This window comes from Coffea arabica, chromosome 1e (assembly GCF_036785885.1).
Source record: "Coffea arabica cultivar ET-39 chromosome 1e, Coffea Arabica ET-39 HiFi, whole genome shotgun sequence".
Taxonomy (NCBI): Eukaryota; Viridiplantae; Streptophyta; class Magnoliopsida; order Gentianales; family Rubiaceae; genus Coffea; species Coffea arabica.
The window spans coordinates 55,978,514-56,004,589 of record NC_092311.1 but is presented as its reverse complement, the minus strand read 5'-3'; the positions used below and the strand labels follow the sequence as shown (position 1 = coordinate 56,004,589).

Sequence of the window (26,076 nt, the reverse complement as noted above, 5' to 3'; positions counted from 1 at the left end):
AAGATCCGAAAAGCTGAAAATGCGAGTATGTCAGCAGTGAATTTTGACCTCCCTGTCTCAGAATCAGAGCAAACTAGGGGGGTAAAAAAAAAAAAAAGAGCAGCACCCACGTTAAGCCTGAAGTCAGGCAAGATTGCCATCGTTGCAGATGAGGTCCAACCAATTAAAGCAGCAAAAGAAAGCTTGCCAATTAGATAGCAGATTCATTTGAGCTCTATAGTTCCTCGATGTGTATTCAACATGGTGCGGCTTTCAAATGCGTTCTATACAACGGGGAGCATATGATCATAATTAACATGCCGAGAAACTTCAGCTACAGTAGGCAAATAAAATGACAAAAAGGAGAAAGAAAAGACAAAAGGGAAAGAAAATCTTTTAAGACTTCTAGTTTCTAGTACAACAGTAACAATGAATATTTACACTCTCATCCAACATGTAGAGAATGACCACCAAACAGGGGGAAAACTGATAATGCTTCTCTACAAGGGATGAAAGAAGGCACCAATTTCCATCCCTTCAATTAAAAAGAGTTAAACTGAATTTTTCCATTTCGAATAATCTCACCACACAAAGCATGACATGTTAAAACAACAGCTTGACCTAAAAGTAAGCTCTCAATGAATTTAAAACAATATTCACCGCCCTTCATGAAGATCTTCAGAAAATACAGCTGTCCTAGAGTGGTGGTCATTATCAAAAGCACTTAGACCAGAGTAAGGACCAGAAGAGAAGATTGATGATGTACCGTCTGACTCAAAGGTTGTAGACGACTGCCTAAGATTCGGCCGGCTGTTAGAAGATAAAGCAGAATCCTGATACTCCGCAACGCGTTGCACCATTTTAAGTGACTGAACCACCTCCCCCATTGTAGGGCGTTGGCTTGCCTCAGGAGCAACGCAAGCAGCTGCAATTGTGCAAACCCGTACAAAATCTTCTGTTGGATACTTGCCTTCAAGCCTAGGATCAGCAAGCTCTTCCAACCGATCCTTATCTCTAAGTATTGGACGGGCCTGAAACCAACCCAATATTTGCAACTTTAAAATACTTGAGAAGCATCACTTTGACTGTAATGGAATTCATCCTCAAGGGAAAAAAAAGACTGTAAATAATTAGATTTAGCACCACTAATAAAAAATGCAATAGCACAGTTATAACCAACCCAAGTCACAAGGTTCTCCTGGCCTGAAGGTTGTGCCATATCTACAGGCTTCCTTCCAGTCAACAACTCAAGGAGGACCACCCCATAGCTGTACACATCACTCTTGACCAATAGGTGGCCTGTCATAGCATATTCTGGGGCTACATACCTGTATGCGATTCACATTACAAATCTGCGCATATAACATTAATGATGAGTTGATCGATCAAGAAACTAACCCGAATGTGCCCATAACACGTGTAGACAAATAATTTGCTCTGCCTTCAGGGGCCTGCTTTGCAAGACCAAAATCAGCAACTTTTGCATGAAAGTTGTTCTCAAGTAATATGTTTGAAGCCTTAAAATCTCTATGAATGACACAAGGTTGAGAATCCTCATGCAGATAAGCAAGTCCCCTTGCAGCATCAAGTGCAATTTTCATTCTGGCTTCCCAATCCAGAGGGCAGTTCACCCCCAAGGGGCCTGCAGCAGATGAGTGACATTTTTAAAAACTGACAAGCATACCTTAGCATAAACTTCTCTAATTGCTAATCATCAACATTGACACTCATACTCTAGTCATTCTGCTGTTTTGCTTGAATAACAGATGAATTGGCATATAACTGTCAAATGCCAAATAATTCTGAAGAATTACCATGGAGCCAGGATTCCAAACTTCCATTCGGGACAAGCTCATAGCAAAGTAGGTTTTGCGAGGAAGCACGACTGCTATAGTAACCAACAAGTTTCACAAGGTTACGGTGATGAAGCCTGCTAAGCATCTCAACCTCAACCAAAAATTCTTTATCCCCTTGCTGACCTCCACTACTGAGCCTCTTTATGGCTACAGCTGTTCCATCACTAAGTACACCTTTAAAAACTCGGCCAAAACCACCCTCTCCAAGGATGCTAGCAGGTTCAAAGTTGTTTGTAGCTCCTTTAAGTTCTTCATATGCTAGAAACCTGGTACTGGTAGGGTGCGGAGGGTGAGGAAGAGATCCAGCTAGGGGGGCCGCATCTGCAGTCCTCATCTTTGCTGAGTTAAACAAGACTCAGAGAATGTTAAAAAGAGACAGGAATTAGATGTGCAAAATCAACATATACAAATTTAAATCGATACCCAGATCCATACCAGGTTCTTTGACAGATGTTCTCCTTTTTTCTTTGTGTGTTGCACAGAGACAAATTACAAAAATAGAAATAATAGCAATGATCAAGATTCCAGACCCAATTGCAATAACAAGAACTAAACTTGAATGATTTCCCTTGTTTGAGCTGTTGGATGCTACAGGACGTGAATGCAATTGTTGAGGTGCTTCTGCTGGAGGCACATGAGAAAGAGGAGCTGTATGCAATACAAAAAAATTTCATTTCACAATTTTTTGTCATAAAAAAATGAAAATTTGTTGGGAAAGCTAGATGAATAAACTTCCTAGACCAAAGATGCATCAAAGGATGATGGTAAACAATGGATTACCTTGGGATGGAGCTGAAGGCATAAACCAAGTCAGATTGAGAAGGTGGTAGTCACCAACCAATGCAGGGTCCAAACGAACCTTATGCGAAGACAGTGAAGAGTTTATTTGAGCAGCTTCAGTAGCAGAGAAGCTAATGCCCTTCATTGGAGTGATGTCCATTGAAATATTAAGTCTCGATAGTCCCAGCACATAAAAGTTAATTAGCTCTATCTGGGAAACTTGCAAGCCTAACTGAGATGCAAATTCTTCTAGAAAAGGATTCCAATTTGGGTTAAGTGATACATTCAAGAGGAGAAGGTCAAGCTTAAGTGGATATACGCATTGGCAACCCTGGGTTCCACGTTTAAGCACCATATCTGGTCCACAACAATCTGAAATGGAGAGAAACAGGAAAACATCTTAATACATTGGCAAGAAGTAAAAACCTAATAGATTGGCAACCGTAAAATATTCAAGCATTTCCCTCACTTAATTCTGCATTGAGCCAAACAAAGAATATGAAGGAGAATCTAATCAAAGAGTGAAAATCGATGTATTGGCATTTTAGCATCGGGTCATACCGGAGGTGTGAGGCGAAAGTGGGGGTTGAGCTAGACCAGCTGGTAATGCACCAGATTGCACTGGAGCAATCTGGGCAAAGCGTGGAGGTGAAAAGCCACTAGGAGGGTTCAGTCCACCGTTCTTCATTGACGACTTAGATAACCTTGAGCTTGAAGGAGGATGATGGTGGGATGTTACAAATGGACCGTAATGAGGAGGAGGCGGACTTGGTGCCAGCCCAAGCACCGGAACACCAAAGGGCGAAATGTTTTTCCAGCGTGATCTGTGGAACAATGGTCGGTTTGCTGGTAGGGGCAGCGCAGGCATAGCTGGTGGAGCTAATGGCATTTCCACTGGAGATAGAACTTGTGCTTCCCACGGATTATCACGTGAGTCAGCATTAGTGAAAGATAGTATAAAGAAACAAATAAGAACCTGTCCCAGCATCAGCCAGTGGACCTTTCTAAGCAGCCCTACAGGTCATATTGAAACAAGGGTCAGAGATGAAGATCTAGTAAATCCTCGTATGAAATAATCAGAATATGACACAGAAACTAACACAAGAGAAATAGAATACTCCACTAGAATGCCCCCCACCAACACCCCCACCCCCCCCCCCCCCCCCAAAAAAAAAAAAAGAATGAATGAAACATAGCAATTACCGTGTTAAACACATATTGGCTCCACGATATCTTTTAAGCAAGAAGAAGCACATTCCCATTCCCCTCTGATCATGGTTCTCATCATTAATAAATAAAAGGCTAGCACAAAAAAAATCTAAACCAGTACCAATTTAGCACAGTTATTTTTAACATCAACAGTTTCCTCAACACTGTGGTTTTCCCCCTTTTTTCGTGGAGTGCCAGACCTGAAGTGAGTGGTTATTAACGGTACAATTTCGCACCACATGGACTATTGAAAAAAAGGAAAAAGCTATAAAATAAAAGAAGGTTTGAAAAGAATGTAGAGAACCCTAAAAAGTGAGGCAAATGGAGAATTTGCAGGACTGCCGAAATATATTCAAGCAATTACTCCACATTTCAAACGTACTACCGACACCAGACGCATAAAAACGAGAAAGATATAAAGAAAAATGAAAATAGCAAAGCTTAATTTTGTTGATGTGAACTCACCAGTGATGGAAGAGGACAAGACGAGCAGCAGCTGAGCTGAGTGCAGCATCATTACGGTCGCCGAGGAAAGGGGAAAAAAATGAAGCGTTCAGATCTGAGGAGTGAGGAACAAAGTGGAAGGAACCACAGTGGAGGCGGAGATCTCTCCACAAGATTTAATTACGCAGACGGAGCATAAATCGTAGAACTAAGTCCCATGCTGTATGTGTCTGCAATAACAAAATGGAGACGGAAATTCGAGAAATCTTCAAAACGTCAGCTGGGAACTGATAATCGGGACAGCCACTTGCCATTTCTTGAGCTTCGCCGCCCGCCACGATCAAAGCGGAGAGGACTGAGAGCTAAACTGATGAGAGCTGGCTTTCCCCACCCCCGCCTCTCTCTCTCTCTCTCTCTCTTTTCTTTTTCTTTTTTCTTCTTTTAATTACTGTTACTAGTATTTCTTAAATACTATTAAGTACTTGCTACATTTGTGGTGGCTGTGACTGAGGAGCGGGGGCGGTGACTGGTAAAGACGGGGGTTTATTCTATTAGTAGTGCTATAATTTAATTCAAGCATTACTCCGAATGATACACTAATAATAAGGGTGGCTCCGCTCCGCCATTGACGGGAAAAGTATTAGGAGTGCTAAGAACTAACATAACGGTAAAAAGACCAGCGACGTCACTCCCGTCGCAATTGAGGCGGCCCAAAGGAAGAGACGGGTGATTTGATATTGCGGCTGGAACACACGCAGGCACCCCCCCCCCCCAACACTTTTTATTATTATTAGAAAAAATCGTTCAAAACGTCCCTGATATTTTATAATATGATTTTTTTCGTCCTTCACTTTTAAAAGTGTAATTTTATGTCCCTTATAAATTCACATTGACCAAATTTGATCCCTACCTAAGTTTCCGATTAGATTTTTGCCAGAATCCATCACGTGACTTATATGTGATCATTTTTTAAGGACAAAATTATCAAATCAAATTTTTACATAATCTGATTCATAGTTCATCACATTTTACAAAATGAATTTTTTTCATCCCTAACATTTAATAAAATAAATTGTTTTGTTTCTCACATTTCAAAAAATGAATTTTTTCCATCCCTTATAATTTTCAAAATAAATTTTTTCATCCCTCATTGATCATGTGTACGAATAGCTTTTTTCTTTAAACCCTCATATATGTATATTTGATTTTACCTGAACAATATAAATAACATGTAATTTATCTCTATTGGAATTTATCTAAACATGTTAATCGTAGTTATACACATCCTATTCAATAGATATATATATATATATATATATAGGGGTTTAAAACTAATAATTTTGTTTGAAACTCATGTATATATTTATATGATTTCACCATTTGAATTTATTCAATATTTGTGACCTTTCTCTTTTGGTAATAATTTATTTATTGAGTTGTATAATAAGATCATCTAATTAATGGGTCCTAAGTCTAATTCTATAATTGTGCTAACAAATTTCAATTTAAATCTGAAATTTCTACTCGACACATTTAAGACCAACAGTTGAATTACTTGCCTTGTGATTATTTTAAGATTTGAAAGTGTCAATCATTTATTTCTGTTTGTCATACTTTTCTTTTATTTATTTTTTCTGTTCAAATTTAATTCGATATAAACACTCGATAATATTTAGGATTAAATGCCTTTTTTTCAAATTTCGAGTAAAAGAAAATGAATATAAGTGAAAAACTAACAAGTTTTTTAAACCTATATATATATCTATTTGATTTTCACTTGAGTAGTACGAATAATATGTAATATATCTCTATTTGATTTCACATGCTATTCGTACCGTTCAGATAAAATCAAATAGATATATAAATGGATTTAAAAAAAAAATTATTCACATGCATGATCAATAAAAGATGAAAAAATTCATTTTAAAAAATGTGAATGATGAAAAAGTTCATTTTGTGAAATGTAAGAGACAACAAAATTTATTTTGTGAAATGTGAGGGATTATGAATCAAATTATATAAAAGGGTTAATATCAGAAATCTCCCTTGAGGTTTCTTCTAATCACATCTAGCACCCTCTATGTTTTTGAAATCACACTTAGCACCCCTGGAATGACAACTTTGGTATCTTGTCAGCCCCTCTATTTGAAAATGGTAGTAAAAAATGAATTGTAGGAGAGAGACTTTATTTTTGTTCCACTTTTACCCAAAGCCCAAAATGATTAGTGAATTTTAGAAGATAAAAATATAAATAAATAGACATATGATATTAATTTAGAAGCTGAGGGTGTAAAAGTGTAACAAAAAGAATGTTATAACTAATTATCAGAGATTTTGGCGATATAGAGATGCATAACTAATTATGGACCTGGGGTCGGAACGGTTGCACTCCGGAAGCTTGTGTGCATTTTGCACACGGTGTAACATCATTTGTACACGTCGTAACACTAGAACAACAGCGAGTAATTATACTACCTTTAACAGCAGTAACCGTCTCACACGGTGTAACATCATTTGTACACGTTGTAACACTAGAACAACAGCGAGTAATTATACTACCTTTAACAGCAGTAACCGTCCCACACGGTGTAACATCATTTGTACACGTTGTAACACTAGAACAACCGCGAGTAATTATACTACCTTTAACAGCAGTAATCGTCCCTGCCCCTTCTTCACTAATTACATAGTCCATGATACTACATTGGATCAGTCTAGTAACATGATACGTAAGCCTTATATTGCAATCCAATTCTGAACAAAAACACCATCTACAACTAGTTGTTTAGATGGTGAGGATTGCAATGCACAAAACTATACACAAGTAGCTCTAAGATTAGTCAAACAGCACCATAAGTGGCAGGAAATATAAATCAGATGCACATTGCACCACTTATCAAAAAATTGTCCACAAAAGCTAACATTGCTTCAGTATTGCTGGGAGTTAAGAAGACTAGTACCTAAACTACTTCAGATACCAAAAGCAAGGATTGCGGGGAACCTTTAGCACTCTCAAAACATCATAGAGAAACTGCTGGTAATAGTGTTAGAGGCCACTATTGCAGCAGTATTAATGCTAACAGAAGTTTCGGCTTGAGATCCACCATTTAGAGTAGCTTGAGCATTTGGTACAAAGGGAATTATACCTTACTTGTTTACAGCAGCATTGGTTTTCCAGTATTTCCCCGCTTAAAAAATTGCCTGGTGTTGGTGTTTTTGGATAATTTCTCACCTTTTGATTAGGACAACCTGTCACATCCTACTGCCAGGGGTGCTAAGTGTGATTTCAAAAACATGGGGGGTACTAGATGTGATTAGAAGAAACCTCAGGGGAGGTTTCTGATATTAACCCTATATAAAATTTGATTTGACAATTTTCTCCTTAAAATATGATCACATGCAAGGCACGTGGTGAATTCCGACAAAAATCTAGTCGGAAACGTAAGTAGGGATGAAATTTGATCAATATGAATTTGTAAGGGACGTAAAATTACATTTTTAAAAGTGAGCGACGAAAAAACTTATTTTATAAAATGTGAGATACGTTTTGAACGATTTTTCCGGTTTAAAACTAATAATTTTGTGTGAAGTCCATGTATATATTTATATGATTTCACCGTTTGAACCTATTTAATATTTGTGAACTTTCTCTTTTGGTAATAATTTATTTATAGAATTGTATAATAAGATCGTCTAATTAATGGGTCCTAACTCGAATTCTATAATTGTGCTAACAAATTTCAATTTAAATATAAAATTTTTACTCGATACATTTAAGACCAACAGTTGAATTATTTGCCTTGTGATTGTTTTAAAATTTGAAAGTGCCAACCATTTATTTCTGTTTGTCATACTTTTCTTTTATTTACTTTTTCTATCCAAATTTAATTCGATGTTAACACTCGATAATATTTAGGATTAAATGTCTTCTTTTTTTCAAATTTCGAGTATAAGAAAATGAATATAAGTGAAAAACTAATAAATTTTTTAAACCTATGTATATATCTATTTGATTTCACTTGAGTAGTATGAATAGTATGTAATAAATCTCTATTTGATTTCACATGCTATTCGTACTGTTCAGGTGAAATCAAATAAATATATACATGAATTTTAAAAAAAATATTCACATACATGATCAATAAAAAATGAAAAAATTCATTTTGAAAAATATGAAGGATGAAAAAGTTCATTTTGTGAAATGTCAGGGATGGAAAAATTTATTTTATGAAATGTGAGGAATTATGAATCAAATTATATAAAATTTGATTTGATAATTTTGCCCTTAAAATATAATTACATACAAGGCACGTGGTGAATTTCGACCCAAATTTAGTCGAAAACGTAAGTAGAGATGAAATTTGATCAATATGAATTTATAAGGGATATAAAATTATATTTTTAAAAGTAAAAGATGAAAAAATTTATTTTATAAAATATGAAATACGTCTTGAACGATTTTTCCTTATTATTATTATTATTTCCCGAGCAAAGAAGAGAGTTTATTAAGAAGTAGAGGACCGGGTGAGTCCAAAGCCGTCACTCAAATCTCACTGACCCATTCAATTTTGGAATTTTTTATTTGTCCTTCAAGTGCTGGAACGCATCTTGGTTCACCCACCCGACTTAGTCCGGTACTCCCGTCACATGCTATCTTCAGCCGTCAATTTCTTACCGCCAACTTCAAGGGTCTTGAACAATACCACGCACCTATGTGAATTTTTTTTTTTGAAGAACCATCACAATTGTGACAAATTGGTAAAATTTTAAAGGTTTGGTGGCGGCCACGGCCTAAGACGGATGGTTATCAACAAATCTTTACTCATTTGGGATAAGTTAGAGAATTTACGACAAATAAAAGGGCATTTTCGCCGTCGCTGTAAAAACAGACTTAAGACCCTTTTTTTTTTTAATTTATCAAATGAATATTTAGCTCGAGGATAGGATCATCCATTTGACAATAATAATAAATTTGTGAAAAATTCCGGCGGAAGACCTCACAAAATGATAAAAAGGAAAAAAAAAGAGGAAGGAAGTCCTAGACCAAAGGGCAAACTGGAGATAAAATAGTAGTAGCGCACTTACATGTCCACGGCCGACTTATAGCAGCGCACTTGTGTGTCCTCCGCCGGGGGATTAGTACAGTGCCCAATAGGCGCGCGGGGCAACCCAAATCAGGAAGGGTTTAGCCTCTTTCTGACTTTTGAGGATGCGATTTTGAACCTAGGGTTACAAATAATACTCTGGTTCTACTTCTATCCCAAAAATTAAGAGGGAAAAAGAAAAAAAGAAGAAGAGAAAGGGAAGGAATTGAACTTCAGAAAATGTCGAAAAGAAAGTTCGGTTTCGAAGGTTTCGGCATCAATCGCCAAGCAACCTACAACTTCGAACGCTCACAGGCCCCTCAGCGGCTTTACGTCCCGCCATCCGCTCGCTCCAGTAGCGGCGGCCACGACAATTATGAAGATACTGACTTAGACAATATCGAGTACGACGACCGGGACGTCGACCACAACAGCAACAACAACAACAACAATGATAACGGCACTGGTGGCAATGACGAAATCGATCCTCTGGACGCTTTTATGGAGGGGATTCATGAGGAGATGAGGGCTCCGCCGCCTCCCAAACCCAAAGATAGGTTGGACAAGTACAAGGATGACGAGGAGGATGACGATGATCCAATGGAGAGTTTTCTGAAAGCTAAAAAAGATGTAGGGTTGCAATTAGCTGCTGATGCTCTTCACGCCGGCTATAATTCGGATGAGGAAGTTTATGCTGCTGCCAAGGCAGTGGATGCCGGTCTTATCGAGTATGATTCTGATGATAATCCGATTCTTCTTGATAAGAAGAAGATTGAGCCTATTCCAGCTTTGGATCATAGCTCCATAGACTACGAACCATTTAATAAGGACTTTTATGAAGAAAAAGCTTCCATTTCAGGTAGATACAGGTCTTCCTTTTACTTGGTTTTTTTTTTTTTTTTGGTTTTCTAGTAGTGGTTCTGCAATTTACCATTTCATCTTAATAATGGTGGTAGATGAGCCAGTAAGAAGATAAAAGGTGAAAAGCGTTGTAAATTTCTCTATCAATGTTGTTGTGGGATTATTCCATATTGCTAGTTACAAGGATTGGACATGTTATATTCATTTTCTTTCTGGGAATTCTCCATATCAGAGAAAGAGAGAGAGTTTTGAAGGGGTCTATATCTTGCATGTCTTTCATTTGAACTTGGGTTACAGTCCATGAGATATTTTTTATGTGAGACGGTATTGCTGTGATTTAATCACAAATTAACTTCTTCAATGGGAAGAAGCAACAGCAACTTTATGTTCCACATTTATATTTAGATTTGTCAGAGTTATTTAGAGGTGTAGAATAAAATACCTATATATAATTTGGAAAACTGAGCTATAGGTGGTGTATATGTAGCAAACAGATACTGTAAGAAGATTGCTAATATCCAAAGAGTAGTAGCTGCTAACGAAATAAGAAGCTTCTGATGGCCTAAAGTTTGGAAATAGGTTCTGAAATCTGGGGCTATTTTGCGGTGCTTTTACAAAACAAAGGATAACATCAGCTTGAAGAGAGTAATCTTCTCCTTCACAGGTATTCACACATATTTTCCACCCCTAGAGTCTGATTGTTTTCAATCGTGGAGAACAGAGTGAGGTTAGTTGGATCCTGGAATTACTCATACTGAGTAAGTTTGAGAAGGTACTTGAACTCTTAATGTGATGCCCAAATTGGTGTCAAACTTTTGTTGTTTAATAAGTAGGATGTTTTTCCTAGTATTCTTCAGTTTTTGTAACCTCATACTATATTGGGAATTTTACTCTACCAGTAGTAGGTTGAGAATACATGGTGTGAAAATGTCAGTTTAAATATGAAAGCTACAATATTGACCAAGCGCACAAAATAAAGCATGATGGTTACGACTAAAGCATCATAAGTATAAACTCAAATAGGATAGTAAGATGTTCAATTTGAGATGGAGGGAATTGTAATTCTAAGAACATAGATTCGACATTGATGATATCTTCTATGGTCAATGCTGCCCCAAAATTTTATTTAAGACCTACAAGAAAATTTTCATCTAGGTTGTTATTAGAAGTTAATATTTGTTTTGGGGCCCTTTATTACTTGTTATTCAACTTTTGCTCTAACTTCTCTTTTGGCCAACTCAGGTATGAGTGAGCAGGATATTGCCGATTACAGGAAGAGTTTAGCTGTTCGTGTTTCTGGTTTTGATGTTCCTAGGCCTTTAAAGATGTTTGAAGATTGTGGATTTTCGGCTGAGCTCATGAAAGCTATTGCAAAACAAGCGTATGAAAAGCCTACCCCAATACAATGCCAAGCTTTGCCTATTGTGCTTTCTGGGAGGGACATTATTGGTATTGCAAAAACTGGTTCAGGAAAGACTGCTGCTTTTGTTCTTCCCATGATTGTCCATATTATGGATCAACCAGAACTTGCAAAAGAAGAAGGTCCTATTGGAGTAATATGTGCACCAACTAGAGAACTAGCACACCAGATATATGTGGAGGCAAAGAAATTTGCAAAACCACATGGCATCCGTGTATCTGCAGTTTATGGTGGGATGTCCAAGCTTGATCAGTTCAAGGAACTCAAGGCAGGATGTGAGATTGTTGTTGCCACACCAGGGAGACTGATAGACATGCTTAAAATGAAGGCCTTGACAATGCTGAGAGCAACATACTTGGTCCTTGACGAGGCTGATAGGATGTTTGACCTGGGATTTGAGCCACAGATAAGGTCTGTTGTTGGTCAGATTAGGCCAGATCGCCAAACTTTACTCTTTTCAGCAACCATGCCTCGAAAAGTTGAAAAGCTTGCTAGAGAAATACTGACGGATCCTATTCGAGTCACTGTAGGGGAGGTGGGTATGGCAAATGAGGATATCACTCAGTTTGTCCAGGTGATTCCTTCTGATGCTGAGAAGTTGCCTTGGCTTCTTGAGAAGCTACCTGGACTCATTGATGGGGGTGATGTTTTAGTTTTTGCATCCAAAAAGGCCACAGTGGATGACCTTGAATCACAGTTGGCTCAGAGAGGGTTTAAAGTTGCAGCTCTGCATGGTGACAAAGACCAGGCTTCTCGTGTAGAAGTACTGCAAAAGTTTAAATCTGGAACTTACCATGTTCTTATTGCAACTGATGTTGCTGCTCGCGGTCTTGACATCAAGTCAATTAAGTCGGTGGTTAACTTTGATATAGCTAAGGACATGGACATGCATGTTCATAGAATTGGAAGAACTGGTCGTGCAGGAGACAAAGATGGTACTGCATATACTCTCATCACACAGAAGGAGGCACGGTTTGCCGGCGAATTGGTCAACAGTTTGATTGCTGCGGGTCAGAATGTATCTGTGGAGCTAATGGATCTTGCTATGAAGGTAATTCAACAATTTCTCTTAATAGATTAGTTGAAATCCTAGATTGGTTTTGCGGATTTTATTGGCCATCATGAATGTAATTCATAAAAACATGTTATATGCTACTACATTGTTCCCTTTATTTTTTGGGTTCCTCTGCTTGATGAAATACATGAATGACATATGGAGAATTAACTTGGGATACGTTGTTCATATTCTTTATAAAACGCTTCACTCTATGAATAGGGATATTGGGTGAAACTAGATTTTTTTTTTTGATAATTTGTGCGATTACCTTTTCCTAAAAACTATCAGGTGCAACAATCAAAGTCAGATACTACTTGTTGTTTACTACATACAAAATTAAGCTTAATATTAGATGCCTAAGGCCAGCTGGATTGTTTGCTTACTGCTGGTTTGTATTTGTTCAGGTTTGGTTTGATGTTGCTTGATTTGACCCTTACTCTTTTTAGTTAAAACCTCTTGCTTAAAGCAAAAATAAAGCATGGCAAACTGATTAGTTTGCACTCAGTTTTGTCAGGCCTTCAATTGACTGTTTTGACAAATTTCTGTTCCTTCTGTCCTCCTGTCAGAAGCCTCCCCCTGAATGTGCTCTTATGGCAGATGTGCACAATTTAACTAATACATCTAATTTTTAAGTGCCTTATTTGTACTATTTCATTATCCCTCCTAAATTCCTTTCAACTCCAATATGTTGCTGTGGTTTTTTACCAAAAAGTTTGGTCGTTAGGCCTTAAAACTGTATGCTTTCTGGTCTTCATGCTTATCAAATGAAGGATCAGCTCCCAAGGGTGCTATTCTGACCCAGTTACCTTTTTGATGCTGAACTAAACTATTGGATAGAGATTTGTTAAATTCTTCCAATATGGAGAATTTTGTATAGGTGGCACAGGCACGTTTTTATGTTGTATGTTTCTTTGGTAATATGGGATTTTTGTAAATGTTGTATTTGAAGTTTATATTAAATGATTGAGTGACTTTTACCTTTTAAATCATTAGGATGGGAGGTTCAGATCCAAACGTGATGCTCGTAAAGGAGGTATGATTTTTATTCTATGATTTTGTGCTTATAGAAATATGGTCAAAGAACTGGATGTCCTGGCGGGTGGGAGCATAAATGTGCATTCTATTTGTAGTTTTATAACTCTAACATCAGCGGCTAATTCCTATTTTGAAGGATTCAGGGGCCTGAGTGCTCAATTTCAATGAGGAAACTCCTCCGTCTTTTCCTGTCTCTTTTAACCACATTTTGTTATGGATAGTCTGTCTTCATTTTTTCTTCACAAAGGCCAATGCTTTTGCAGGTGGGAAAAGGACTAAAGGAAGGGGAGGTGGAGGAAGAGGTGTACGTGGTGTGGATTATGGTCTGGGTATTGGATATAGTGCAGAATCAAGTAGTTTATCATCCTCCTCTGCTGCAGTTCCTAGTCGATCTGTGGCAGCCAATTCATTGAGAACAGGGATGATGTCACAGTTCAAAAACAACTTTGTTGCTGCATCGTCAAATTCCCAAAATCAAGGTGTAAACAGCAGTTCAAGCATGTATGCAAACAAGAGGACGGTCTTATCGGGCTTTGTTTCTGGTGGGACAATTGGTGGGAATACTGGCAGTGCTCAGACAACTGGTTCAGCAGGTGCTGCAACAATACCGAGCGGGAATAATGCTGCAGGAATTGCAAGAGATGATGCAATACGAAAGAACCTAGAAAGGTAAGAATGTAAGATACTTATTACTGTGTATTTTTCTGGCTTTTCTCCTCCAATGCTGGGGCAAGGGAGAAAGAAACAAAAATTTCTCAGTCATTTGGTTATTGACGCGTGCAAGTTCACTTTAAATTGTTGCAGTTCCAAGGAAAGACCTAGAGAAAGGCGGAGGCCCTCTGGCTGGGATCGTTAGTTAATACACAGTTTGTTGGCTACTTGATTTTGAAGGTTTTGGTTAGTCAATCTTGTTTGTATGCGTATTCATAGTAAGTTGTTTGTGCTTATCCCTGGTATTTTGTTTATTACATTTGTATTTATCCATCCCGAACCCTTTTAACACTGTAACTCTTTAGTCTTTAAGACCAGGTAAATCCTCTCTCATTTCTCTCTCTCTTTCTACTTCCGGTCTTTTTGGCATCGTAAATATTATTGGCTTCGGTAATTATTTGCACCGAATACATTTCGTTTGTTGGTTGATATTTTTCTGTGTTTTCCTTTTGCTGGATCCTATCAATCTCTCTTTCATTCATACTACATCATACGAACATGGAAAAACGACGGAGTGGGCGGGGGGATCAAGGAATAGATATTTGCAATGACAATTCTCTTGCATTCGACTAGAGAGCCACGGATTCACCAGCTTATTTCTCCCAGAACTCCTGTACTGCCAACTCCAGGCTCCTACTTGAGCAATTGATGAAGTTAATGAAACATAATACTGATTATATTTGGAATCAAGCGGGCGTTGGACATGTCAAAACTTTGAGAAGAAGCAGGCATATATTAACGGAGATGCCACAATCTTGTAGGACTTTTGACTCAATTTGCCTGACTTCATTGTAACAGCGGAACATGGAACGGTAGGAAGCAAGCGCAATTGAAATACATAGGAACTCCCGTCCCGTGTAAGCTGGTCGATAAAGTGAGAAGGGATTGGCCTAGCGGCTTGCGATCGATCAATTTCCATAACGAAGTGTTCCAGCTCAGCAATTTGAGATGGAAGTGACGCCCGAAGAATGCGCGAGCCATTGGTAGTCATGATGCTTTAGGGCAATTTGGTTTATGGTCGGGGCTAAATGCTGCTCTCCCACGGCGACGGCGACGGCGACTGGCATGTGGGCATATCTCTAAGCAGGGCTCTGTCAGTGCGATATCCCTTTCGGGTGGAGGAGGAGGAGCGACTCCAAATTTAAACTGCCATTTTGGTAATACCCCAAAGGATGAGAAAAATAGGCGAAACAGAGACAGTTAGTTACAGCGTCACACATTCCATAGTGTCATCTCATGGTAAGTAGTACTGTCTGATTAAGGAAAGGAGAAGGGGAAAAAAAGAAGAAGAAGAAGGAATCATAACCTGGCAGCTATAGTCGGTGAAGTTTGGCTCCATCAGCAAGGGAACTCCCATGTAATCGTGGAAGAAAGTCTAGAAGAAATATTAGTACAACAAAATGGAAGAATCAGGCAAAGAGCATGTAGTCAGAGTGAAACCTGTGTAGGAAGCTTGCAGGTATTGATACATACGCCCACACATTTACTTTCTTCTAAATATTTGCATCTTTCCACAAAAACCTGCAGCAGCATAGATATGTCCCATTACGGTAGACCACCAATTATTACATATATATATATAAAGGAAAAAAAAAAAAAGAAAAAGGTTGCACAGGAGGAAAGGAAACAAATACCCCACTCATCAAAGAAGATCCATCAGGAAGTGGTACGGAGTTGACCTGGCATTGACCCATCAACCATCTACACGAAAGTGCGGTCACCCTTGCTTCGAGATCCAAATAATTGGATATTCATCAGTTCAAATTTCATAATACTACTATTACTATACTATATAAAATAAAAGGTGGAGCGGGCGTGGTGGGACGCTTATTACTTACTGGCATAAATTGTACTATCAACGTTGCATATAATATAATATAATATAATATGAGTCGTGGACAAAGAAACTTGGAATTAATTAGCCTCTATATATATATATATATATATATGCATACAGTACAGGATACAGGGCAGCGTGAGGCTGAAGCACTCACCGATCATAGCGGCGGCGACTTTCCCTTGTGCTAGAGGCGCAACGAGGATGCGGTAAAGCTCCAATAGCAGCGGAGGAAACAGCGACCTTAAAATCCGGACCTGCAGACTAAAGTCAGTTGAGAAGAGAAGAGAAGAGAAGACTACGGGTAATGTGCTATTAATATATAGTATTATATAGAATTTGCATGTACCGATGCCTGAATGGTCTCAGAATTTGATCGACCAATTGTAAGATGATTAGCAACTTCAATGAGTCCGTCATATCCAGGCTTCTCCGACTCCCATCCAGTTTCCTGACGAGGAATAATAAGAACATATTCCAAGAGGAGGATATCTGCAGAAACAAAGCTGCCTCCTTGCTCCTCAATCGTCATCTAGTATCTAACTTTGGAACTGAATCCTTCGATGTGCCATGGGGTTTCCGGTTTGCTTATTTACGACTTGTTCCACAGAACAGAACAGAAGAAAAAAAAAAAAAAAAGTGCCCTTTTTTTTTTGAAAAAAAAATAAAAATTTTCGTCTCAAACAGAGTAATTAGATTTTATTATGCTGCGAATAAAGATATAGTAGGCACATAAAAAAGGAGGAGAGTAGTTGTGGAAGTACATACTCGGACCATTTTGGCGCGGAACAAATGGAGGAAGAGATTATCCAACAAGCCCAGGCTTTGTTGATTTTGCCTCATCTTCTCTCCTGCTGCTTCGGTATTCCTTTGCAATCCGGAGGAAATATATGATACACCACGTATAAATAATGCATCTATGTTTTTTTTTTTTTGGCGGAAAGTGATAGAGAAACGGGATGAGATTAAAGAAATACACTTACATGCCTACGCTATCAGGACGAGGGCCACTGGTAGAGAAGCATGAGATTGGAGGAGCAACAGAAGAGTTTCGCGGGTGAATCTTGGAGACAGCGCGGGGGTATGGAAATTGCAGAGGTGCCGCCTTGGTCCAAACAAGTGCAGCAGCAGTTGCCATTGTTATTACTATACTAGTATTAGCCTTTCCATATCCCAAAATTTATCCAACCCCAATTCTAAGTCAGATTCGATAGCCATGGATAAGGTGGGCGGGGCACCCATTACCAAACTGGTCCCTCGACTCAGCACAAACTCTTAAAAGACTCTTTTTAAGTATGCAACAGTCCCTACCCAAAACTTTACGATGCCACAGAAATGAAAATGAACACTCAGCGTGTCTTCTCCCCCCCGCCCGAACCCATTGTTGGTCAAATGTGATATTTGGAGGAGTAGATTAGTCATACCATCCATCGTTTGGAATTTATATATAAGAGAGAGAGAGATGAGTTGGATGATAAGAGACAAAGAGCGTAAGTGGTTCGAAACCTTTTATTTACGTTAAAAAAAAAATAATGTAGTAGTTGTGATTTATGCATATTATGGATTTCAAAGTTTGCTTTGGTGGTGTGGTAGTTAGATTTCGCCCTTACACTTACTCTTTGACATTTTTCCAACGAGATGAATACAGATTTTTCATGAGAAAATGCTGCATTTGAGTTCCTAATTTATAAAGGGAGCTCAATTCTTTTTTTTTTTTTTGTTGGTAATTTAGTATTAAGGGCTTTTGTACCGGAGCAAGGAAATCAAACCCAAGATGCTAGCTTTTTATTAAAGAGATGTATAAGCTCATGTAAAGTTGATAATATGACATGTAAAGATGCGAGTGCACAAGGTGTTTGAGGCTATTGTCCAAAATCTTGCTACTCTCATAAATAAATCGTCTGCTAAAACTTGAGTTGAAAAAACTTCTCAACAAGTTGTATAGTTGGAGAAAAGATGAATCAATTGCATATTCATTACAGAATATCAAGGTATATATATATATATATATATATATATTGCAGATTGGAAATTCATTGAATAGCTAAGGACCAAGTTTATAAGAAAACCGCAAGATAAGCGAGCTCAGTTTAATTTTGAAAACCTGATGGGAGCAATGTGAGACAGTTATACAAACACTAGGGAAGGATGGTGAAGTCATCCCTAAGAATTACTCCTAAAATGTGAGGACCAGCTCGCAATTCTCCATCTAATTTTTTTTTATATATAAAAAAAAAAACTCAAATTGCTAAAACCCTATCGAAAGCCCTTTGTACCGTGGCGGTACCAGTTAATGGAGTAGTGCTGTATAAAACATTCTGCCACAACCGAGGGCTGCCAAAATTGCCAAAAGAAAAAGGCCAAAAAAAAAAAAAAAAGATGATGCTAAAGAATGCGGGTTTGGGTCAAAGGAAATGTGCCGGAATAGCGGCAGAGGCGCTGACTAGAGGCGTCAGCACGGCGGTGAACGTGGAGAAGGAGACGACGCAGCAGCCGGGAAGAGAGAGGAACCTTTACAAAAGGTTGTCGGCATTGGGAGCGAAGAAAGGGTTGGTGGGAGCGACGATAAATGAGTACCTGAGAGAGGGGAGAGTGCCCCACAAACAGGAGCTCATGAGATGTATCAAGGAACTTCGTCGTTTTGGAAGACACCACCAAGCCCTTGAGGTAACACTTCTTATTATATGTATGCATATCCTAATAATATATCTGTGGACATCAGTACCATGTCTTTGGCCATCATCGTTTCTCAGATTTTCTTTTCTGTTAAAATGGTCCAGAGTTTGATGACTTCCTATGGTCCTATCCTATCCCTCCCCTGCAAAACTTGACCACCATTAATAATCGATATATGTATGGGTATGATAAAATGGACAGTTGTTGTGCTGCGGCTGCCCTGCCCTTTGAGGATTAGGATCAAGTTCAAGTTTCTTATGGGTTAAAGGTGTGCTTTTTAGTTTTCCGTTTAGCAAGCAGGTTTTTGTGTTTGAGAGGCACGAACCAACGACCAATTTTGTTTTTGTTGGGATATGCCAGTGCTAGTACGGAGACCAAACTAATACTAGTAGGTAAATTGATTGACAGACAATGGAATGGATGGACACAAGGAACGTGAAGCTTTCACACCGTGACCATGCCACCCGCTTGGATCTTATATGTAAAACCCAGGGAATAGATGCCGCCGAAGACTACTTCAATGGCCTTCCACCTTCTGCTAAGAACCAATTCACTTATGGAGCTCTCTTGAACTGCTATTGTGTTGAAAAGATGAAAGACAAGGCATTGGATCTCTTTGACGAGATGCATCAGATGCAAATTGCTCCCTCCTCACTGGCTTTCAACAACGTTATGTCCTTGTATATGAGATTAGGACAGCCCGAGAAGGTGCCACCCCTTGTAGACGAAATGAAGAAAAGGAAGATACCTCTCTCCACCTTTACTTACAATATTTTCATGCATAGTTATTCGTGCTTAGATGATATTGAGGGAGTGGAAAGAGTTTTTGAGGAGATTATGCAGGAGGGTGGGAAAAGGTATGATTGGACTACTTTTAGTAATTTGGCTGTTGCCTATGTCAATGCTGGACTTAATGAAAAAGCTGTGCTCGCTTTAAAAAAGGTAGAGCAAGAAATGGGACCTCGCAACCGTGAGGCATTTCATTATCTGCTAAGCTTGTATGCCAGAACTGGTAATATTGGTGAGGTCCATCGCATTTGGAAGTCCTTGAGATCAAGTCTGCCTACAGTTACAAATCTGAGCTATCTTACCATGCTTCAGGCTCTGAATAAACTGAACGACGTCCACGGACTGCAGAATTGCTTCCAGGAATGGGAATCAACATGCTCTAGTTATGACATTAGGTTGGCTAACCTTGCTATCGGTGCCTATCTCCGACATGATATGGCAGAGGATGCTGAATCCGTGTTCCATTCTGCGCTAAAGAGGTCGAGTGGACCTTTCTTTGTTGCCCGGGAAATGCTAATGATGTACTATTTGAAAAACCGCAATATCAGGCTGGCGCTGCAGTGCATGGAAGCTGCTATTTCTGAGCTCGATGGCTCTGAATGGCAACCAAAATCTGATAGCATATGTAAATTTCTCACTGTTTGTGAAGAAGAAAAAGATGTTGATAGTGCCGAGGAATTCTGCAAATACTTAAAGAAGGTAAATTGTCTAAATCACAGAGGCTACAAGTCATTGCTTCAGACTTATGTTGCTGCTGCAAAAACAGCACCCTATATGCGCACAAGAATTGAGGGAGATGGAATTGAAATATGCTCCGAACTGGAAAACCTGCTACAAAATGTTTCTCCTGAATAGTTTAAGTTCTCCTGAATCAACTTTTCAATATTTCTTTTGTAAAGATCCCGTTGGTTATCAAGTGGCTTGGCACGATGGGAAGATGTTACGTGCTTCTTTTAGAAGCCAGATTCATATTAGTCTTGGTTTTTGTTATCCTTTGCCTTCACGCATAAGGTCAATTCCGACAGGAGGATCAAAAGGTTTGAAATGCAGAGATAATCATTCGAGAGTTTGGAAATATTTCAAGCAATTTTTTTTCAAACGATCTGCTGGAGTTGGGCTGATAAAGTATCTTTTAAGTATAACTTCTACCAAATTTCGTCAGCTAGTCCTTTTTTATCTCATTCACCAGTTGTCCGATCGCAGGCCATGCACATACGAGACCAATAGAAAGTTTTACTCCAACAAGGATATCCCGTTGCCGCCACATAAAAGCAAGCCAATTCAAAAGGTTCAATACCTGTTAAACGTTAACAATTTCTACCCAAAGCTGTTGGGAGGCTAATCTCCGAGTAAAAGGAGCCTGGGAGTTTTGCAATGCCACACAACAAATATACCAATGCAGTATTAATAATAAATACTATCACCCTGTTCTGCCATCAAAATTTTGAACCTGGAGCAAATCCAGCTGCATCAATACAACGGAAAAAGGAAGGAGGGGGAGGAAGGAACTAACACATAATTCTATCCCATTTGAAATTACAAGAAATGACAGCTGCGTCATGTTAATCAACAAAGGCTGTACGCTTCCAATGACTATCATTTCGATATGTAGTCGTGTCAGATGTGAAATGCAATTCCAGCTACAGGTTTTGTCCAACACTGTAAATATGCGCACTGTAGGATGAGAGATTTTAGCAGACTTTACCTTCAAATATTTTGTTTCAGATTCACTTCAGTTATCTCTATCCTGGTTTTGGGTCGATAGAGCTCATCTGTATCCACCTCTTCAATTTCCTGTTCAAAAATGGGAACAATGCACACAGATCAATTGATATTACCAAAAGAAACAACACACTAGATGAAACTCTCTTGGAGGGTTCCAACACCACAACCCTCCCACCCCACCCCCCCCCCCCAAAAAATGTTCCCCCCACATCCCCACACGCAAAAGGAAAAAAAAATGCCTACTCTTCCTTGAATTAAATGATCCTAGTTGTCCAGGAACCTCAAAGTCTTAACACTTTAAATCATCTGAATGAATGTCTAGGAAAAAACCAAAGAATATCACAGGGAGATGCAAAAAATGGACAGCTATCGTCACCTGAACAATATCTTCCCCTTTGACAACACGTCCAAATATATTAATCTTCTGATTTAGATCTGGGATCGGAGCAGTAGTAATGATAAGATCAAATCCTCCACCATCATGTCTTGTCTTAGAAGTTCCAAGCATAAAAGCTTCATGCTTTAGACTGGCAAGAAAATCTTCTTCAGTGGCCGTGTATTCAGAAGATTCATATGTTGTTGCATCTGGAAGCAGTTATGTAAAAGCAAATGACAAGCAGAACCAACCTTGTGTCAAGTTGACTGTAATGTTTTCCTCTCGCAGTCCAATCTTCTGTAGCTCCAGACCTTTCGACATCACCTCCTTGAATAACAAAGTTCTTTATTACACGATTAAACTGCATCCCCTTAAAGTGCCCCTTCTTACTGAAAGTAAAACAATTCAAAGAAAGCTAATTCAGGAGGGGATGGGCATTTATCAATCCTCACCTAAACTTTGTGCGCGAACAAGGACACTACGAATTTCAGTGACAAGACTCTTTAAGATTACAAGTAACACAGTAGATTTGACAGCAAAGAACGCGTCTACTAAATTTCATCATTTTTGCAATTAATATACCTGCCAACAAGATGGAATGGCGAATTTGACAGTCAATTTAGATAGTGAAAAGTAATTCATCTACCTCTTTCCAACTAGGTCTTGAGAAGTCAGTCAGAATCGACCAGTTCAGAACTGAGAATTTCCTCCCTTTACTGGACTTCTACTTTCTTCCATTAATGGAAGACCACATCCCAATGTTTTCAATCACAATTTAGCTAGAGAAAATTCTATCCACTAATGTCACACAAATCTCCTTTTGTTGGGTCAAGACTGCTTAGCTGGTGATGGATGTAAACCCCCTAGAAGAGCACATCCAAACTGGAATACAAACTCTCTATCCCAGAGACATAATTATGCTAGTTGGTTTTAAGCAATTTATAGTATCTTATCAAAGATCAACAGAAATTAGGTTGTTTTGATGACCTTAATTATCGGTAATATGCAAAGGATTAGTAAAGAGATAAATATCTGCAATGACAGATATATCGCACAGTTGTGATCTTGTACTCTGATAATTTTATCTAAAGGATAAAACTCCATGAAGGATCGCAATTGTTGAGAGTTCAAAGGACAAATCTCTTTGCTTCAAAACAGAAGTCCTATGCTCTGTGAACAAAAACTAAGGCAAAGATTTAAATAGATAAAAATTTAGAGAAAAAGAGGCTCCTATATGAGATCATCAGGTTGATTAAAGCAACCTTGGGGTAAGATTCCTAGTAGTTCTCCTCCTTCTTCTCTTGTTCTTTCAGTTGGTTTATATTAAGGGGTGCTATTCATAGTGCCAAAACAGCTCCCAAATCTTTAGCATTCTGCTGCTAACTGTGGGAAATTTACCCTAAAGTTGTCCTACATCAAGAAACCTAGTAGTAAGGTCCCTTGATTCCATCAGCATAAGTTACATTGAAAGTAATCTCCTCAATATGGGTTCGAACAAGCCAAACAAAACTTTTCATAGTGGTTGTGTGGGATAGTTGAAAGTTCAGAGAAGTATTAGGCATTTGATATAAGCAAAGTCTTTCTTTGAAAATCTCATCATGGCTTTCCCAATGAGCAGCCAGCATATAAGCAAAGTCTTTCTCTGAAAATCTCATCTGTGTTTTTGTAGCATATCTATGTAAGAAATTATTGAATACTAGTGCAATGTAGTAGTAAACTAGAAAGTGCTGCCATAAAACAATCAGCTGTCCAACGCATTTCTTGGACATATAAAAGGCAGCCAGAAACTATTGGGAGTCAGAATTGATTACATACCATGATTCGATAAATTCATCAACAACTTCAGGAGAACCTTCCTTGAAAAGTTCCACACTCAGTGAGCCCTTTGTAGTTTGTATGACCTGTTGGGATAAAATAGGTCATGAGTTCTCAGGAAAAAGATCCATTAACAAAGAGCAAAGACAGAAAGACGTGCCAAAACTGACTTAATTTCATTGAAGAAAAAGGAAAAAATGATCATTCCTGTAATTTACTGGTTTTGATGGAGTCAATTAGAATACTTGATAATATAAGTAAACGCTCGACCCACAGCTTAAAAACGAATTTTTGCTGCCGGTAATTGAAAAGATTAGAAAGGATATACTTAAAAAGAAAAAGAGGAAAAGAGCCAACGGCCTCATTCAACGAGCTTGATAAAGAAATGTACCGCATATCTAGGAATAGCAGATTTTTTTGGATCAGCTAAAACACTATGACCCTGCAGTACATAGATCAATATAGCAGTCATTAACAGCTTAGATGCAATGCAGATAAGAAAACAGTTGGAGTAAAAACAAAGAAGTTGACATGCTAAGAGTATCACGGCCAAAATGGTAGAGTCAGATACGAAACGCTACCTCCTCAACTGATACGGTATCTTGCAAATGAACCAGCGATCTAGAGAAACAGAGAAAACCAGAACGTCATGGGAACTGAATGAAGAAGAATATGCGAGTATGTGAAAGGAAGATATCTAAGTAGACGTAAGTTTGGCGGAAGAATAGATTACCTGCGAGACCAATGTCTGTAGGTGGCAAAAAGGAAAAAGAGCATGACAAAAAGAAGGAGCGCGTAGAGGAGAATGGTAGGGACACTGACCCTGCTCGGACCCTTCTTCTTTTTGGTTTGCTGGAGGAGAGCTTGAGGCTTGATCCTCGCCATTGAACTTACGGAATTCCCAGCCCTGATAGAAAGGCGATCAGAGAGTAGCGTTTTGGAATCGGAAGAGCAGTGCTCTCAATTTCTGTTACCAAAACCAAAGGTTTCGAAGCCGACGAAATAAGGAAACATGAACACGTAGGGCAGCAGGAGAAGAGGAGATGAAATTAAGTAAATCAGTTAGTCAATCGTATAGATAAAGAAAAAGAACATGGCTTAGAGTGCAGTGAAGCAGAGCGCCCAAAAACCTAATTGCAAGAAGGAATATTACCTGAAGTTGAATTGAATCTGGATTGTGGAGGCGCTGGTTATCGTCGACGGAGGGAGCGAGTGATGGTGATGAAGAGATGAGATGGGCTTTAGCCTTCAGGTGGTGGTTAACTAATAATAAGATTGATTTTTAGAGATCTTCAGGGATTTTGATCTGGGAGGAAAAGGGTCGTTGGAGGGATGGACTCGGTTTATTATCGATGTTTCTCGTTTGCTCGGTTTTTCTTCAAAATTCTGCGGTTGGGATTGGGGTTCCGTCCAAGAACTTTCCTTTGAAAACCCAGCCTGCCGCCCACGTCAGCACCGCCTACTCATATGCTCACGCCAAATTAGGACTAAACGAGTCGAGTCGAATCTAATTCTGACAGAGGAATCCCGACTCAATTTTATCATGCTCAAAATTGGCGGATTTTCAATATAAAACTCCAATTTGAATTCAGACTTGAATTCGAGTTTACTCGAACTCAAACCTACTTGTACTTACAAAAATAAAAAATAATTATTAATTTATTTTTTGAAAAAAAATAAATATTCAATTTCAATAAATAATAAAAATATTATAAATATATATGTAAATCACTATTTAAATACAAATATATAATAAAGCACGCGAACCAAGTTAAATTTCTTTATGTTCGACTCATGGTCGATAATTCAACTTGATCAACTCGAGTTCAACTTCAACTTGATGTTGATTAAAACTCGAGTCGAGTTTTGAGTGAATCAGCTCGCTCACCACTTGATTCGTTTGCAACTTATCACTCACTTACCTTTGGCATTGCTTGAACTAAAAGGGGAGGAAAGGAAAGACACCACCGATTTGTTTGTTTGACGGGAATATTATGTAAGAGAGCGTGCCGTGAAAAAAGTGACGTGAAGTGAGTTCAAGAAAAAAGAAATTAACATTCCCACGCATGCTTAATGAGAAAAAAATGATGCAAGAATATAGAAATTGTTGTATTTGTTTAGTCGGAAAGTCATGAAAAAATTGGCTAATGTACTCTTTAGTATAAAATATTTTATATTGAACTTTTTCTTTTTGTATTACATATATGTGTATAAATTATTTCACAAATATATAAACACAAAAAAGAAGCATAAAATGTAAAAGAAAAAAATATTAATGTCACATAAATTCAACAAATTACTAATTCATTCATTGTTAAAAATATGCATAAGATTTCTAATTACAGCCAATTTTATCAATTGTAAATTCTAAGATGTTCTAATTTATAGAAGTTTAGCATGAAGGAAATAGTTTAGAAAGAAA

At 38.4% G+C, this 26,076-nt stretch overlaps 5 protein-coding genes across 7 annotated transcripts; 2 read left to right on the top strand and 3 right to left on the bottom strand.

Annotated features, from left to right (window-relative positions):
- Window positions 1–353: 353 nt before the first annotated feature.
- On the bottom strand, window positions 354–4,715 carry LOC113735757 (receptor-like serine/threonine-protein kinase ALE2). The gene is made up of 8 exons (XM_027262749.2): window positions 4,290–4,715; window positions 3,177–3,629; window positions 2,616–2,987; window positions 2,271–2,483; window positions 1,794–2,174; window positions 1,378–1,621; window positions 1,160–1,307; window positions 354–1,010 (listed from the first exon to the last, which is right to left on the bottom strand). Exons 1-8 carry the CDS (start codon window positions 4,339–4,341, stop codon window positions 636–638), a joined length of 2,238 nt encoding a protein of 745 aa, XP_027118550.1. The 5' UTR covers window positions 4,342–4,715; the 3' UTR covers window positions 354–635.
- A 4,583-nt stretch (window positions 4,716–9,298) lies between these two features.
- Window positions 9,299–14,777, top strand: LOC113735766 (DEAD-box ATP-dependent RNA helicase 24). 2 transcript variants are annotated; one of them, XM_027262757.2, is made up of 5 exons: window positions 9,299–10,211; window positions 11,456–12,684; window positions 13,684–13,723; window positions 13,989–14,394; window positions 14,530–14,777. In XM_027262757.2, exons 1-5 carry the CDS (start codon window positions 9,593–9,595, stop codon window positions 14,579–14,581), a joined length of 2,346 nt encoding a protein of 781 aa, XP_027118558.1. In that variant the 5' UTR covers window positions 9,299–9,592; the 3' UTR covers window positions 14,582–14,777. The 2 variants fall into 2 exon arrangements, 1 of the variants encoding a protein (XP_027118558.1); XR_003459577.2 differs by lacking the exon at window positions 13,684–13,723.
- A 313-nt stretch (window positions 14,778–15,090) lies between these two features.
- Window positions 15,091–17,612, bottom strand: LOC113735776 (beta-carotene isomerase D27, chloroplastic-like). Its single transcript, XM_027262765.2, has 8 exons — window positions 17,257–17,612; window positions 17,042–17,141; window positions 16,623–16,724; window positions 16,431–16,530; window positions 16,071–16,162; window positions 15,877–15,957; window positions 15,743–15,811; window positions 15,091–15,582 (listed from the first exon to the last, which is right to left on the bottom strand). Exons 1-8 carry the CDS (start codon window positions 17,409–17,411, stop codon window positions 15,424–15,426), a joined length of 858 nt encoding a protein of 285 aa, XP_027118566.1. The 5' UTR covers window positions 17,412–17,612; the 3' UTR covers window positions 15,091–15,423.
- Window positions 17,613–18,430: 818 nt separating this feature from the next.
- LOC113735784 (pentatricopeptide repeat-containing protein At1g02370, mitochondrial-like) lies at window positions 18,431–20,728 on the top strand. Its single transcript, XM_027262771.2, has 2 exons — window positions 18,431–18,940; window positions 19,358–20,728. The coding sequence occupies exons 1-2, from the start codon at window positions 18,653–18,655 to the stop codon at window positions 20,591–20,593; spliced, it is 1,524 nt and encodes a 507-aa protein (XP_027118572.2). The 5' UTR covers window positions 18,431–18,652; the 3' UTR covers window positions 20,594–20,728.
- Window positions 20,729–21,127: 399 nt separating this feature from the next.
- LOC113735790 (peptidyl-prolyl cis-trans isomerase CYP21-4-like) lies at window positions 21,128–25,158 on the bottom strand. Of its 2 annotated transcripts, none has more exons than XM_027262777.2 (8): window positions 24,808–25,158; window positions 24,388–24,621; window positions 24,236–24,275; window positions 24,046–24,096; window positions 23,655–23,740; window positions 22,091–22,228; window positions 21,840–21,990; window positions 21,128–21,532 (listed from the first exon to the last, which is right to left on the bottom strand). In XM_027262777.2, the coding sequence occupies exons 2-8, from the start codon at window positions 24,537–24,539 to the stop codon at window positions 21,446–21,448; spliced, it is 705 nt and encodes a 234-aa protein (XP_027118578.2). In that variant the 5' UTR covers window positions 24,540–24,621; window positions 24,808–25,158; the 3' UTR covers window positions 21,128–21,445. The 2 variants fall into 2 exon arrangements, with proteins under 2 accessions (XP_027118578.2, XP_027118584.2); XM_027262783.2 differs by having other exon boundaries at window positions 24,388–24,561.
- Between the last annotated feature and the right edge of the window lie 918 nt (window positions 25,159–26,076).

What these genes read in the sequence shown, in the direction of transcription:
- LOC113735757 (XM_027262749.2), bottom strand. Translation starts at nt 4,341, where the DNA reads ATGATGCTGCACTCAGCTCAGCTGCTGCTCGTCTTGTCCTCTTCCATC. An exon ending in GCCTTCAGCTCCATCCCAAG is followed by an intron (nt 2,484 to 2,615) that starts GTAATCCATTGT and finishes TATTGCATACAG; the next exon opens with CTCCTCTTTCTCATGTGCCT. An exon ending in TTTGGAATCCTGGCTCCATG is followed by an intron (nt 1,622 to 1,793) that starts GTAATTCTTCAG and finishes CATCTGCTGCAG; the next exon opens with GCCCCTTGGGGGTGAACTGC.
- LOC113735766 (XM_027262757.2), top strand. Translation starts at nt 9,593, where the DNA reads ATGTCGAAAAGAAAGTTCGGTTTCGAAGGTTTCGGCATCAATCGCCAA. An exon ending in AGAAAAAGCTTCCATTTCAG is followed by an intron (nt 10,212 to 11,455) that starts GTAGATACAGGT and finishes TGGCCAACTCAG; the next exon opens with GTATGAGTGAGCAGGATATT. An exon ending in ACGTGATGCTCGTAAAGGAG is followed by an intron (nt 13,724 to 13,988) that starts GTATGATTTTTA and finishes ATGCTTTTGCAG; the next exon opens with GTGGGAAAAGGACTAAAGGA.
- LOC113735776 (XM_027262765.2), bottom strand. Translation starts at nt 17,411, where the DNA reads ATGGCAACTGCTGCTGCACTTGTTTGGACCAAGGCGGCACCTCTGCAA. An exon ending in TCCGCGCCAAAATGGTCCGA is followed by an intron (nt 16,725 to 17,041) that starts GTATGTACTTCC and finishes ATTCCTCGTCAG; the next exon opens with GAAACTGGATGGGAGTCGGA. An exon ending in CTGAGACCATTCAGGCATCG is followed by an intron (nt 16,531 to 16,622) that starts GTACATGCAAAT and finishes TTTAGTCTGCAG; the next exon opens with GTCCGGATTTTAAGGTCGCT.
- LOC113735784 (XM_027262771.2), top strand. Translation starts at nt 18,653, where the DNA reads ATGATGCTAAAGAATGCGGGTTTGGGTCAAAGGAAATGTGCCGGAATA. An exon ending in GACACCACCAAGCCCTTGAG is followed by an intron (nt 18,941 to 19,357) that starts GTAACACTTCTT and finishes ATTGATTGACAG; the next exon opens with ACAATGGAATGGATGGACAC.
- LOC113735790 (XM_027262777.2), bottom strand. Translation starts at nt 24,539, where the DNA reads ATGGCGAGGATCAAGCCTCAAGCTCTCCTCCAGCAAACCAAAAAGAAG. An exon ending in TACAGACATTGGTCTCGCAG is followed by an intron (nt 24,276 to 24,387) that starts GTAATCTATTCT and finishes CTGTTTCTCTAG; the next exon opens with ATCGCTGGTTCATTTGCAAG. An exon ending in AAGGGGAAGATATTGTTCAG is followed by an intron (nt 21,533 to 21,839) that starts GTGACGATAGCT and finishes ATTTTTGAACAG; the next exon opens with GAAATTGAAGAGGTGGATAC.